Consider the following 16,349-nt stretch of genomic DNA (forward strand, 5'->3'; position numbering starts at 1 on the left):
GCACAGGGTTGTTTGTGTTCACCTGTGACATTTACAAGTGAAGACATACAGAACCTTCTTTTGTTTCCTGGATAATCGTTCAGGTGTTAAAGAAGAAGTTGATTCAGTTTTAAATGGCATGATTTTCTCAAGCCCTGGGAAAATAATTGATGGATTTTCTTCTTCTTTTTTCATAGCTCAAGTATACAAACTGCAAAGTCATGTCTAACTGTTTAATTTTACAAGACTGAAAATATTGAATTTAAAGCTTAGGCTTCAGTTTAGGTTTATTCCTGGTGTTCAACACTGTCTAAACTTTCACAGGCAAATCGGAAATGAAACACAATCAAAAGTAAACCATGTTTTCTTCTGCCTGCAAAGGGGTCTTAATATTTCATTTTATGTTGTCAAATGGAATCTAATGAGAATGTGATTTTATACAGATACCTTGTGTCAATTATTCCCTGTATTCCTTCTAAAGCGATCTGTGCATTCAACTTGAAGCTTCATTAAGGATCAAGCCAAGTAGTCTTTAAAAAGTACAGGGTTTTGGTGATAGACAGATGGTGGCTTTCATGATGTCAGGAAGTGTCAGATATTATCGTTGGCTGTGGGATGGTGGCTACTATCCAAACAGATTGGGAAACAGACAGAAAGAGCAAGAACACCATTTGTTTTATTTAGATACATTGTGAACAGAAGGAAGCAAGACAGAGCATACTTTTACACATCTTTTTTCCACTCCTTGTGAAAACAGTTTAGGATTTGTTATGTTATATTAGCCCTTTCATTATGCAAAAACATGTGAAAGCCAGAGACACTGGTAGAGGAATTTGTCTCATTGTGATTTTCTATGAAGTTTGTTTATTTTTATTCTTACAGAACATGATTTTTTTTTAAATTTCCTTTCATTGGCAACATTGCGTGCTACAAACAGGGAGAACTGAGATGATGCCCTTTAGAAGTGCTATACTGTTAAGAGAGTAAGAAGTGGTATTGACTTCATGATCCAGAATGAGGGCTTCTCAGAGAACCTTATCAAAGATTCAGTTCCAAAACTGAACTTGCTTGCTTGTGATGAAGCTTGTTATTTCTGTAACTATTTAATTCACATTGGCAGCCAGAGGGCAGTATCAGCTCCAGACAAATATGCTGGTCCAGTTAGAGGATCCAAACTGAGTATTTACTCGGCAGTAGACCCAGGCATCAGGGATCTGTAGTATATTGGTGTGGGCCTTTTTGATCTTCATGTAAAGAAAGTGAAAATTTGCTAGAATATTCAATAGGTAAAAATACCTTCAAACTTTGCTTTCTGAGAGTTACTTATATTTACCTATTACCATAATCTACTTCATCCCATAAGAGGTAACTACATTTTGGACATTTTGATGAATCAAAGATCTAGTGCCACAGTCTGCTGTATGGAGTGAATATATTGGAAATTTGGTTCCTAAGGCAGCCCCTATATATTTGAATGTGAGGGACCATACTAAATAAGGATGAACATGTTGCTCAAAAAAAAAACAAAAAAAACCAAAAAAAACCAGCAAAAAAACCAAACCAAAACCCCAAACCAAACCAGTACTATGGTGTTATATAAAATCCAAATATTTAGGACCTGGAAGGACTTTGGAAGAGCATTCTAGATTAGTGGTTTTCACATAGTGCTTCAGAAAGTTCCTAAGTTGCATGCAGGCCCTTTATGGGCTGCGCTGGAGCGTGAGTAAAAGGTCAGGACTCCACTCTACTATCTCCACTTCATCTAAACAGCTGTGTCAGTGAGGTGACTTTCCAGCCCAGGGCAAACAAGGGTTGGAATCTTGGCTTAAGAGATGAGCATTCCTATAGCAGAAAAGTGTAAAGCATTTGGCTGGGGCTGAGTTGGCATGACTGTATTTTAATTGCTCCCTAAGTTCAAACAGGAGTCAAATTCCAGAGGTTTGCAATAACTATGATACAAAGTGGAAGAACCTCCTTCTCACCTCCTTTCATACCCCACTGATATTTGAGGCCTGAACGTGATAAAAATACCCAGAGGCTTTAAAGAGAAAAAAGAGCTTGAAAAAAAGTAATCTTAGCCACCTTCCTAGGACCCCTAAAATTGCACAAGGCTGTGCTTCAGTGAATGCTATCCAAAGCAGTATAGACACTTCTTTTCTAAATGAGCAACTCCACAGCAGCGTAAGAAATATTGTAAATTATTTCCTGGGGGAGTCTTGAAATTACAGTATACATACTGAATAATAACTAATACTTTAGCCATGTGTTCATTAAAAGGCAAAACAAAACTCTCATATAATTTCCTTTGTTTCTTGAGACAAGCCCATATATAAAGGGGTGACCGTGCTGAGACACCTGGTGGAAAGCTGGACTCCGGATTATGGGAGGGACTGCAGTAGACTGAAAAGAAGGGTAACATAGACCCTTCATGCTAAGGGCATCTCAGAGTCGAGTCAGTCAATGAATCTCACAGAATTTCTACAAAGTTTTGGTTTATGCAGTAAATTTTATTGCCTTAAGTGAAATTAATCCTTGCTCTATCTTGGAAAGAATCTGAAACATTTGACAGGTTAAAATTATATTTCTCCAGAGCATGAATTTAATATCAGCCCTGGTTAGAAGTCATCAACTGTTGCAAGAATTCTTGTACAGAGAAATGTAATATAAGAATATTTGCTGAAGCCATTAATTTATAGCATGGAATTAAAATATGCAGTAGTCATCTTAAATCTCATGTGGACTTTGAGAGGTAGTACACATTGAATCGATATTTTGGTGGGCTATCAGAAGAGAAAATCTTCGATATATAATTTATTGCTCAAATGTTATTTTATTATTAGGTTTCAAACAGCTAAATGGAGAATTATGTGTAAATTAAGATGGCATTGCATTAACAGTTCAGCTTCTTATTTAAAAACAATGCTGGGGCTTTGTGTTTGTGTACTTTTCTATGAAGTTTATTTTTATTTAAAAATTTCCTCTTATTGAAAAATACTGTAAGCTTCAGAGAACTAATTTTAAGCTCTGCAAAATATTATTTTTTCCCCTAATTTTAGGAACAGGAAAAAAAACCTTTTTACTGTACTCCTTACTTTACAAAAATTACTTGCCTAAGCTGCTTGGTGTCAGCCCCACAGCTTGTAGAGCTGCAAGCTCTGACCACATGTTCATTTTACAAAATCACATAGAGAATTCTATATGTCACCATCCAGCCCTCAACACATTTATACACACTCACTTGTTTAAAACAACATTTTGAAACACGTGGACTGGTGTCATAACCTACCCCTTGTGGTTGGAGATTTCTAAATCCCACACACCTACCTAATAAAGGCATGGGACTGTTCTTTTGTATAGAGTGTGTGTGTGTGTGTGTGTGTGTGTGTGTGCATGCATGCATGCATGTGCGTGTGTGTATGTATAATACATATATATATACAATATGTATTATATATATCAGTAAATACATATATATGTACTTACTTTATTTTTATAACACCAATTTCATCTTGAAGTACTTACAACTTCAACCATAAAATTTATGCCTTTTTAGAGACAGAGGAAGAATTATAGATGCTGGCTGGCACTCATTTTTGGATCTCACCAGTTTCTGACTGAAAGAGATGAACCGCAGTATACTGAATAGGAAGAAAACCCTGAAATTCATTCTTAATGTAATATGCAGAGATGACATGTTAACTCTTATACCAAAAAGAAAATTTATCTATATTCTTATCATTCAAAACAGTCAAAATTGATATTTTAACACATTTCCTTATGGCCTATTTCTGTTTTTGGCAGAAGTGTGTGTTTGTCTTTTAAAAAAATTAGTTATATCATAATATTATATACAATTTAAAATACTATTTTATATTGGACTTTTAACAGCTTTCTTGTGTGATGAGGTTTGTACTAATTTTTATGTTTTTCATTGTTATTTCTTCAATATTTAATTTCCCCCAATTTTACATTTCTGTTATAGTCAGAAGAAAGTGTTTAAAATATGAAAATAAGAAAGACAATGTGGCAGCAGTTTTCTAGGTAGACCTGAGTTAGAAAAGGAAGGAAACACGAGGCTATTTGGGATAGTGACTCTTGGTTTAAGTTGGGGAGAATGAACATCTTCACATGGTAACCGCCGCCTCCCTGCTGATAAAGGGTTCAAGTGATGTCAGTAGGATCTGTCTCTCTTGGTTATGTTTTGTCTTGACTTTCTTCTCAGACTCGATGGAGGAAAGTTATATGCTTCAGGCTCACAGAATTGCAACGTGAGTTCAGAAGACTCTATTTCCCCGGTAACTCAGAATTCTGTAATTGAAATGTGTTGACACTGATTGACTTGATTTGAGTCCTGTGCCCTCTCTTGAGCCAGTTGTTGTAGACATGAAGGGAATGAGCTGACTGGTTTTGCCTATTTCATGTATTCACCTCCTAGACTCTAAGGGTAAAGTTTAAAAAGCATGATTGAGAGTGGAATGAAGAGTTTACCCATAACAAACTTCATATACTAACACTCTAAGAAGAGGAAATGAATGCTGGGAATAAAAACTAACAAATTCCACTAGAACTTTTATGACAACACACCACACTCTCCTTAATGTATTCCTATCTCATCTACATACCCTCATGTACTTCCAGTCTCTTCCCATAACTTCAGTGGTTTGTAATACATAGCTAGTTTTCAGTGCATTTCCTCTTCTTTCTGTGCTGCTTGTTTGACTGTATCCCTTAGGCAGCTTGATCCACTTAGAATGCCTCAATCAGAATATGTGTGTATCAAATATTTATTTCTATCACAGCATTCTCTCCCCAGGAGGAGGCCTGTCTACCTATCTAGCAGACATCTCTATTTGGATATTCTGCCCTACAGCTTCACAAGTTCCATAGTGAAATCCTTATCTGCCTTTATGAATCTGTGTTTTTCCTATTCACCTTCTCTCAGGAAGTGGCACCTTCTTCCCCATTCTTCTGTGCCCATTACACTCTAAGTCCTACTGCCTTGTTAATCTTTGATACACTATCAATGTCTTTCTGTTTCCCTTGCCACTATTATATTTTGCCTGTGCTGCAGTACTGGTTTTCCAACACATTTAGCTGAGGCTGGCCCAACTCTCCCTCCTGCCAAAATTAACTTTCTCAAATTTTAAGTTCCCCTTAAAACCCACAAATGATTTACCATTGCTCTCAGAAGAAGACCTATTCATATTGTTTACAAGAGACTTTTATGCTCTAGCCTCTCCTTAGGTCTCTTGCCTCGTCTCTCTTCACACAGGCCCTGAATTAATGGGCCACACAGGACAACTTGCAGTGGCTTGAGTGTGTTCCTTTTTTCTTTAATTACCTCCAAGCATTTGCATATATTATCACTTCTGCCTTGAAGACAGGCATATTAGCCTGATTATTTTCTATTCTGAGGTCATTTCCTATGGACAAGCTCTTCCGGTCACCTCTCACAGCTACTCTAAAGGCAAGGGGGTGTATGCTCCCCTGCAACCTAACCTGAACCATTGTGGGAGAGTTTTGACATATTTTTGTAATTTCTTTCTTATTCAGCTATCTTCCCCAGTGAATTAAAATTCCTTGAAGGTAGTGACTGTGCCTTCGTCAAAGTTGTATTTCCAGCATTAGGTGGTGCCTTGTGCTTGTTTCCCAAAGTAATGTTTATTGAGTGGATAAAGGCAGTTGTTACCCCATGTTACAAATAACAATCCCAGTCACAGAGAAGTTGTGGGTTTAAAAGTTCAGACAATTAGTGTGATTGTGGCTACAGACAAGTATTTTAGCTTTATAGTCAGCCTGTTACATTTCTCTCTGCAAATTTTTGGGGCAAAGTCAATCAAAGTAGTCCTGCCAAGAGGATTGTATCAAAATGAGGTAGTTTTTTTTTTTTTTTTTTTTTTTAAAAGAAGTATGTATGCAACATCAGTTCAATAATGACAGATTGATTAGATTTCATCTCTGAAGGGAGTTGATAGCCTAACATGAGGGCAGGAATCATTACCTTCAATTGGTCATTAATCCTTATGAAATATCCTTTCCTATAGTAGTAATTGCTCTTATAAATTGAAAGTGGAAATATATTTATGCAAGGCTGAAGATTTCTGTTTTCTGCTATTTCAGATATGTGCAAGGTATTTCTAGAGACTTAATGTTCTGTACTTAGGCTTATCAGATTGCTTAATACAGGTTTCCACACTCAGTCTGTAGTGGATAAGATTTCCTCCTTCATCACTTCTAACCCTGTGATCAAAGCAACAATCAAAAGCCACTCATGTAAATGCTCTTCTGAAGAACATATGTACATTTTGCAACAGCCACTCTGCCTTATTACAACATAACTTGTTTGAAATTTCTGGTTATCTGTGTATACATCGTGAGGTTTTCTTATAAGACGATTATTTATTCTTACGGAGGCAAAGCTATGTAAGGAGAGGAAAAAATATATTCTAAATTAAGCATCTACTTGACAGTTTGAGGGGTATTTCATTTATTGATTTTAACCCCATCATTTTTATTTGATGTAAATGTGAGTGGTGATTAATCTATAGGAGCAAATGTATTGAAATTAGTAGATATATGTTTAAGAGACTATCTATAATTGCTGGCTTAAATGATTAGGGTTTCTACAGATGTGTTATCAGAGTTTCTTTGATGTGTAATGGCAAATAACTGAGGGCTACATATTTTAACTATTATTTGTGACCAATTAGACTCTCCTATCTAACCCTACTTGTGGTCAATAACACCTAATGGTGACACAGCTGGCCACCTAATAAGCTGTGCAAGAGAAAACTTGATGGGTGGATAAATGATTAGATACTTAATTTGGTCCCATTTGCAATAAGTTCTAGGCAACTGAACAAATATTCTTAGATTATAGAACTTGAGTAATGTGAGTTTCTGAGGACAGGGACAACACTTTCTTTGTAAGTCTTTTTTGTAAGTGGCCTCCATGTTACAGGAAAGCACATTCCCTACAGGTGTCTTTCTTTTCCTTTATACTCAAGTGGAAGAGGGAATAGAGTTGCTGAGTCTATCACAAAGACTAATATTGATATCACATAGGATAGGAAAGTAAACCCAGTTAATCCTTCTCTGTCTCACATTTGGTATACTTCTATGCTTGGAAGAAATATAGAGATTTCTAGAATTCTTGCTTTGAGAACTATTAACATAGGTTGAAATTTAAATTGCACAAGTGTGCTGTTGCCCACTGTCATTAAGCCAACTCACTTGACTTATGAATAAGTTGAACTATTGCTCCTTTCTGTCATGTGACTCAGTCAGACATTATTAATTTTTTACCAAACAAATTACCTATGTACAAATCATTTTCCTTTATGCTTTGCTTTCAATTGCTTTCCAATTGGTTTAGTGAATGTGCTGAGTGTTTTTCAGATTATAATGTAAGGGTGATTACTTTGGATTTTCATAATTTCAGAAGAACTTCTGAAACAGTCACATGCATTTTTAGAAAAGATCGGTGCTGATGATAAGAAGAGCATTTGAAACAGTATTAGGTATGAAGTCAGAGAACTTGGGTCTGAATTGTGACTCGCCCAGAGTTCTGCTCCTTGTTCATACAAATTACTTAATCATTCTAGGATTTAGTTCTCAGAAATAATAGAAATGGCCACAGAGGAGAACCATGAGTATGAAATCTATGTGAAAATCCTTATTATAGTGTCTTGCTCCTGGTAGGTGGCAATAAAAACATATTTTTGAGTTAATTATTAAATTAATAACGAAAGAAAATAGGCATATTTCAAAAGACCAATGCAAAAACAAAGAAATGTACTGATGATTAAACTGTAGTGGAAGTCATTGTAAATGAACCTTAGATAATGGAGTTACAGAGAGTTCAATTTTAAATTAAGATCAAACTACCCTGAATTCCAGAGGTTTTATTAAACCTTTCCATTGATGTAGGCCTTAATAAGTAAGTTTTATACCATATTGAGAAACTAGATTTAAATTTTCAGTATCCTTGATGAGTTGGATAAATAAAATGTGAGAAATGACAAACTGAATTTTTTAATAATAAACGTATTTGTATAGTAAGACCTATAGAGAGATCTAAGTATTGATAATGATAAGACAAAATAAGACTCCTTGGTTATGGTGTTCTTTCTGTAAGTTACTAATATTATTATAATGACTTTTTATGTAGGGTATTGCAGAGGGATATTAAGCAACAAAATCATTTATGAGAATTTGTCATTATAAATTATCAGTTCACACATTCTTTTATGCACTTAGTGATTTTCTAAATACTGAGCACCTACTATGTGTCACACAGTGCTCTTAGTTCTGGGAATATGAAAGCAGAGGCAAAAACTGGTTTGCTGACCTACCAAAACCATAATCCATGGAAAAAGAGAGCTATGAAAATATTTTACAAATATAGTAAGTTTTATGAAAGGAAAACAGTACTAATAGTACAAGTAAGAGACCAAAGACTTGGGATAAAGTTCCCTGTAGTCTGACACCCAAAGACCTCAAAAGAGGGTAGGAATCAGCAAGTGTAAATCGTGTGTGTGTGTGTGTGTGTGTGTGTGTGTGTGTGTAGGCCTGGAGATGCTGGAGATTAGAGCATATATCTGTGGTCTAGAGTGGAGAGCTGGAGGTCAAGTTAAAAAGTAATCAGAAGCAGGCTGGCTATGGTGATTCGCACCTGTAATCCCAGCACTTCGGGAGGCCGAGGCAGGCAGATCATCTGAGATTGGGAATTTGACACGAGCCTGACCAACATAGAGAAAACCTGTCTCTACTAAAAATACAAAAAATTTGCCCAGCGTGGTTGCACATGTCTGTAATCTCAGCTCTTTGGGAGGTTGAGGTAGGAGAATCACTTGAATCTGGTAGGCAGAGGATGCAGTGAGCTGAGATTGCACTATTGCACTCCAGGCTAGGTAATGAGAGCAAAACTCTACCTTAAAAAAAAAAGAGTAAGCAGAAGTAGATATTAGAGAGATCTTTAATCCTTCAAAAGCATTAAAGATAAGTGCAAGTAGATGACACTCATGCATTTTAAGCAGGACATAATGTTGTCCTATTTGTTTTTTTGTTGTTGCTGTTAAATTCAGTCTTGATCCTGTATGGTTTGTTAAAGAAACATCTGTAAAGACCACACAAATAACAAATGGACTGTAGCACCTGGAGAAGGTAAAAAAGAGCATTGCATATTGTTTAATAAGATAAAAATATTTTTAAAGAAAATATACCATGTAGGGAAAAGGCCACCATGCTCTAGGGTGGTGTTCTCAAACTATCTGTGGTGGAGGACTAGTTTTCTTTTTCTTCTCTCTGTTGTTTCCAATCTGTCACAAACAGACACTTTTCATTCTCAGCAAACTGACACAAGAACAGAAAATGAAATACCACATGTTCTCACTCATAGGTGGGTGTTGAACAATGAGAACACACGGACACAGGGAGGGGAGCACTACACACTGAGGTCTGTTGGGGGGGAATAGGAGTGGGACAGCGGGTGGTGGGGAGTTGGGGAGAGATAGCATGGGGAGAAATGCCAGACATAGGTGAAGGGGAGGAAGGCAGCAAATCACACTGCCACGTGTGTACCTATGCAACTATTTTGCATGTTCTTCACAGGTACCCCAAAATATAAAGTGCAATAAAAAATATATATATGAATAAAAAATAAAATAAAAATATAAACAACGACAACAAAAAGAAATACAATTAATTACTTAGAAAATAAACTTTAAAAGAACAGATATACAAACTATGAACCTCATTTTTTTATCATTAGATTCAACAAACACAAAATTACATCTTCATAAATGCAATCAGAAGAAAACAACAGAGGAAACAGAGAAGAATCACAGGAACTGTACATGCTGCTCGTTGAAGGTATGTGTGGAGGTGATTAAAATTTCTGTGCTTACCTTATTGCAGACCAATAAAAAACAGGACATGGACCACACTTTGAGAGACTTTTGTTTTAGGAATTAGTTTACATACCACTAATGATATTAACTTTGTCTCCAAATTTGTTGTGGATAGGAAAGCAAGAAAATTAGTATCAACAACCGGGATTTGGGTACTATGTAGAAAGACGTGAAACTAAGTAAAAAAAGAGAAGAAAATTCTAGGATTTTTGCCTATATAGCTACCTTATTATCAAGGAATCTTAAATTTATTGGTTTTCTTTGAATAAAAATGACTTTGATGCCATTTTTCCTGTCATACAACCCTCCCAGGCTAAGGGGCATTTATTATATTGACAAATTTGTGTTGGCAGCAAAAACCAATGGGTTTGACTTTTCTGGTTTTCTACAACATTACATTATAGTAGCCATTTTGTATAGTAGTCTAATATGTCTCAGTTTATAGCAACAATCTGCATCCTGAGAAACTTAACATGGAAAAAGAGTGATTTAAATATTCAAGTAATATTGGTTTTTAATATTTTGAATAATAGGAAGCAGGAGAGAGATTTTCAAATGAGCAGATAAATAGATATATGGATACCAGTGGAAGTTAAACATTAATAAAATTGATATATAAATAGTAATAGAAATGAAAACATTAAATATACACTAGCAGTAAAATGTATTAATTCAAAACTATTCTATTTTTCCTTAGTCATTCATTGCTTTACATGTTAAGTCATTTTTATTGAGGATTTATATTAACCTACAACTGTATTAGGAGCTATGAGTATTAAAAATATAAACCTCTATGTGAAAAGTGCTCATAATATGAGGAAGAGTGGACAAAAACATACAAGTGATTGCAGTCTGAAGGAATAACCATTGAAGAAGCAATGTCTGTAATAGAAGTTTAATTTCAGGAAAGGTTCGTGAACCCTTCCATACCCTCTTTCTAAAGACTAGGCAGATATTATCGTGGGAGGTCTGATGCTCTGCAATATGAAATGATCAACACACGTATTTTAGGGTTCTCACACAATTTCTCAAGTTCATATCATTTTCACTAGCCAGTTTTCTTAGACTGGGCCCATACTACCTTTCACTTTACCTTTTTTCTTACTGGGATTGTTCCCCGTCATTAGAGTTCGGTAGTAACCAACTGGTTATAATCAACTAGTAATAAATAAAATGATTATGTTCATTAAAATAACTGTGATTTATTGATTGTCTATTATGGGCCAGCCACTTGAAAATTTTTATTTAATTCATTCAAAAACAGAGATATTATATCCATGTTAGACATGAGGAAAGTAAGGCAATTGGCCTAAGATTATACAGCAGTTCTGTGGCAAGCTAAATCAAATCAGACCATTCTGCTGCCGCATCCTCCAGCATAAGTCCATCACTGTGATTCCTCTATAGACTTCCGCCTGCCTGAGGCCCAAATCCTTTGTATCGGTGCTCACCTACATTCCAACCCTTTGCCACAATAGAGCAATATAAATGTATGACTGTCTTTTTTCATGGTGTTGTCTGGTTTCTCCCCAAAGACAGAGTCTAGTACATTATGTTGCAGAACGGATGAAGTAGGCTTCTCTAGATCTGAGAGATTATTTTTGAAAGTTGCAACTCATTCAAACCTATTTTTGAAAGAAGGTAAAACTTGAATCTTGAATATATCCATTTTACTTATTTTTGTAAACATTAAGAGAATATAAATAAAACTGATGTTTTCTCATTGTTCTTCAACAAAACATTGAAAACATTAGTTAAGCCCTAGTTTGACTATTATGTTTGTATGAACACTTGTATTCTCAGAGTTGTGTTTGGCAAGCATTGGGCATTTTAAATTAATGAATTTCCCAACCACTTAGGGAGAAGATTTAAAACAAAGTTTACTCTCAAGATGTAACTCGAGACTGAGTTATACCACTGTTTTATTATTCCTAATGGCACTGAGTCAATCCACAGCTATTTCATCCTGCAATTTTCTACTGTTACGAAAATGCATAATATTAATCATTGTAATACTTCATAAACTGACCATAAACCAATGTTTATAGTCAGTTAATCATTGTATTACTTTGCTCTAGGTAATTTAGTACATTACCATAATGTAGCAATCTACTTAATACAAATTGTAAAGTGAACACAATAAAGTTGTATAGCATTAATATATTATGCATTCCAACCTGAAATTTTAAAATACGACTGAAGTTTGGACAGAGTTCAGATATTCTATGACTTTGGTTTCCTCTAGCTCTGCTGAGAAACAAAGACTTAATGAAGGTCATCAGTAAACTATTATTCTACTTGTAACTGTTTATGCATCCCTTTCTCAATCTGCTTTATGTCACAATATAGGAATCTACAACTACTTATTTTAAAAATACTAATAACCCCAATTAAGAAAAGCCTACTCCAAGTTTTAAAAAGTCAGTTAGTTTGGGAGTAGGTGGGAATACTGGCAACAAAGTGAGATAGTGCTTCTCTTTTTTTTTTTTTTTTTTTTGAGATAGAGTCTCGCTTTGTCGGCCTGACGAGTACAGTGGTGCAATCTTGGCTCACTGCAAGGTTCGCCTCCCCAGTTAAAGCGATTCTCCTGCCTCAGCCTCCTGAGCAGCTGGGACTACAGGCATGCACCACCATGCCCAGCTAATTTTTGTATTTTTAGTAGAGATGGGGTTTCACCACATTGGCCAGGATGATCTCAATCTCTCGACCTTGTAATCCTCCCACCTCAGCCTCCCAAAGTTCTGGGATTACAGGCATGAGCCACTGAGCCTAGCCAGTGCTTCTCTTTTAAATGACTTCAAGGAATTTTTTATAAGCACTCTTAAAATTAACAGAATCATTTCAACATAGTGAAATTGGAAATCATCTTTGTTTTGATAACTAACATTTATTGAGTGGCTAGTATGTCCAAGGAACAGTGCTAAATACTCTTTTTTTCATTATCACCTCTAATCCTCATTGTAGGCCTGAGATAAAGATTGCACTTTTGGGACATAAAACTTGGAAATCTTCTATTAATGCCAAGCCATGGTATTAGTTGGGATTTTTAGAAGTGAGTAAAGAAATCTGTATAAATGTGGACCTTTCCTCCACTGTTCATATGATATAAATAATATGAATACTATGGACATATTAATGCCTCCCATCTGTGAACATCTCAGCATAGGTATCCAGTGGTGTCCACACTGATAGGAGGAGATGGCAGATTCAAGGAATGGACAAAGTATTGCTCTGAATCGAGAATGGCTGCATATATGAAGCTGTCTGGTCACCTCCGATGTTGATGAATATCAGTCAGGCAGTTTCTAGACATTAGATGAAAAAATAGACTCACGTCAATGATGTTTGCAAAAGAAAATGTTGGAGTGTATAAGAAAGAGTATGTGGGAATTCTCTGGTGGCTGCTGTTATTGTGGTTCACTTGCATTTAAAAAATATTTTTACTGTTTTCAAGTGGTTAAGGTCTCTCAAGATTATTATTGCTAAAGAACGATATGTAGAATTTTAATATTTTATGCATATTTTTTTCTATCCGGTGAACAATCTTTTGACTTTTTTGTGTGTGTGAGACAGTCTTGTTCTGTTGCCCAGGCTGGAATGCAGTGGTGCAATCTTGACTCACCATAACCTCTGAATCTTGGGTTTAAGCAGTTCTCATACCTCAGCCTCCCCAGTAACTAGGACTACAAGCACATGCCACTATGCTTGCTACTTTTTTTTTTTGAGTTGGAATCTTGTTCTGTCACCCAGGCTGGAGTGCAGTGGCATGATCTTGGCTTACTGCAACCTCTGCCTCCCAGGTTCAAGCAATTCTCCTGCTTCAGCCTCCCAAGTAGCTGGGATTACAGGCATGTGCCAACGCACCCTGCTAATTTTTGTATTTTTAGTAGAGACAGGGTTTCACCATATTGGCCAGGCTACTCTCAAACTCCTGACCTCATGATCTACCCGCCTTGGCTTCCCAAAGAGCTGGGATTACAGGCATGAGCCACCACCCCCGGCCTACTTTTTGTATTTTTAGTAGGGCCTGGTTTTCACCATGGTTTCCAAGCTGGCCTCAAACTCCTGACCTCAAGTAATATGCCGGCCTTGACCTCCAAAAATTCTGGGATTACAGGCATGAGAAGCCACCATGCCTGGCCTCTTTTAACACTTTTAAAGCAGAATCTGTGCCTTATACCTTTTTAAAAAATTATATTCTTTAGTCTCTATCAGAATGTGTTGAACACTGGAGAAATGGAACATATTAATTTAATTAAATAATTGAAAAATGTGTTTTTCTTTGGTGTGTTTTCATTTTCTGTTAGAAAATAAACGTTTCTGTAATGAATGTACTTGTTCTTTTTTTTTTTTTTTTTTTTTTTTGAGACGGAGTTTCGCTTTTGTTACCCAGGCTGGAGTGCAATGGCGCGATCTCGGCTCACCGCAATCTCCGCCTCCTGGGTTCAGGCAATTCTCCTGCCTCAGCCTCCCGAGCAGCTGGGATTACAGGCACGTGCCACTGTGCCCAGCTAATTTTTTTGTAATTTTAGTAGAGACGGGGTTTCACCATGTTGACCAAGATGGTCTCGATCTGTTGACCTCGTGATCCACCCGCCTCGGCCTCCCAAAGTGCTGGGATTACAGGCTTGAGCCACCGCGCCCGGCCTGTACTTGTTCTTAAAGAAAATAAATGTAACAGGTAGACTCTGCTTCAGCAACGAGAAGAGAAACATAGTGAGGAAGCTCATTCATTGCTTCTTAAACTTGCTATACACTAGAATCACCAGGAAGTCTTTTTAAAATTTCAGAGCCAAGACCATAATCCAGACAATGGAATGCTAACGTAGCTGGTGGGTGGGTAGTAAATCAAAGGTGTCAGTATTGTTGAAATTCTCCCATGATTGCAGCAAGCAGGCAAGTTAGGAACCCATTGAATTATTTTATCATGTGTAATGGGCATCACTTTCAAACCTAGCTTTACTCTGTTTAAAATAAATCCTTCTTAGATGAAATATTTTTATGTAATAGTTTTGTCCAAATATATACATAACAATGATTGAGTAGAGATTGTGTAATACTCTGTGTATCTTATGAATGAACGTTATAGGTTTAGTTTCTGAGAATTAAATTTCTCTCACTGTATGTTAGGGAAAAGAAGACAAAAATAAATTCAGTATTTGCAGAAACACAGTTACATTATAGGATTTACTGGAAAAAATACAGAGCTAACAATAGTGTATTTAATTCATTTTCAATAATGGCAATACTCTGATAGATTTCAGCACTAATGTTTTCCAACTCTTAGTTTTGATCATGAGTATTTTCAAAAGAAGCTTATTGAGAATGCCCAGAGAAAGCAAAATTGGTAAACAAGGAATCAAACTATTTTTTTCTCTTTGCTATATGTTTCATTTCCAGTGTTTTGGTTAACAAAAGTATATGCTGAGTTAATAATAGGAATATGAGTAATAATATTGATAACCACAGATATACTGACCATTTATTGAGCATCTGCTTTAGGTTCTTTTTATAGATTATTGCCAATCTTGAAATTGACTATATTAGTCCATTTTCATGCTGTTGATAAAGACATACTTGAGACAGGGAAGAAAAAGAGTTTTCATGGACTCCCAGTTCCACATGACTGGGGAGGCCTCACTACCATGGCAGAAGACAAGAAGGAGCAAGTCACATCTTACATGGATGGCAGCAGGCAAAAAGAGGGCTTGTGCAGGTAAACTACCTTTTATAAAACCATCAGATCTCATGAGACTTATTCATTATCAGGCTAATAGCATGGGAAAGACCTGCCCTCATTACTTAATTACTTCCCACCAGGTCCCTCAACAACATGTGGGAATTAAAAATGAGATTTGAGTAGGGACACAGCCAAACCATATCATTGACCTTGATATTCAGCTCCTATGTTGAAAAGGAAATGGACATCTAGACTAACTGGACATCTAGACAAACACACATGTAAGTGGCAAAGCTGGGACACCAAGCTAGATAGGCTCAACTCAAAAGCATATGCTTTTTGGCTTAATGAATCCTGTGCCTCTAGTCACAATAGCTAAATTTGTTCTGATTTCATCCACATTTACAGTGGTCCTTACAATATGTGTGCCACTTTATTTTCTCAGTAGACTAGGAAGATAGAGTTCTAGAAGGCATTACTTCTGGCCTAAGTGAGATCATATCAAAATCAGGAAAATAAAGAAGGAGGATGTGTGTATCGGTATGTGTATTTATGTGAGAGAGATTCCTTAAGTGTGCAAATTTGGAGTCCAGTTTTACACATAGAAGGGTGAGATACAAACAAACATTGCATGCCAGTGGGGATTAAAACTGTAGAGCTTTTGGAAATTGGCTTATCCCTGTGTTTGCCAAAACCAGTCTGGTACTTTGTGTCACACTTCCCTGCCATATGCAGGCATGCTGGCTCTTTTCCTAGGGAAACTGTTTATTTTAAAACCC

General features: G+C 36.4%; 1 protein-coding gene across 2 annotated transcripts in view; it reads left to right on the forward strand.

Moving 5' to 3' along the window:
- Nucleotides 1–16,349, forward strand: part of LOC144578359 (uncharacterized) — a 99,990-nt gene that overhangs the window by 61,336 nt on the left and 22,305 nt on the right. For both annotated transcript variants that reach the window (XR_013523935.1, XM_078342665.1), the window contains exon 4: nucleotides 9,752–9,852. Coding sequence is in view for 1 of the 2 variants with exons in the window: in XM_078342665.1 (XP_078198791.1) it covers nucleotides 9,752–9,852 (101 nt within the window). In the remaining variant the exon portion in view is untranslated. The remainder of the gene's footprint in view (nucleotides 1–9,751; nucleotides 9,853–16,349) is intronic.

This window comes from Callithrix jacchus, chromosome 11 (genome assembly GCF_049354715.1).
Source record: "Callithrix jacchus isolate 240 chromosome 11, calJac240_pri, whole genome shotgun sequence".
NCBI lineage: Eukaryota > Metazoa > Chordata > Mammalia > Primates > Cebidae > Callithrix > Callithrix jacchus.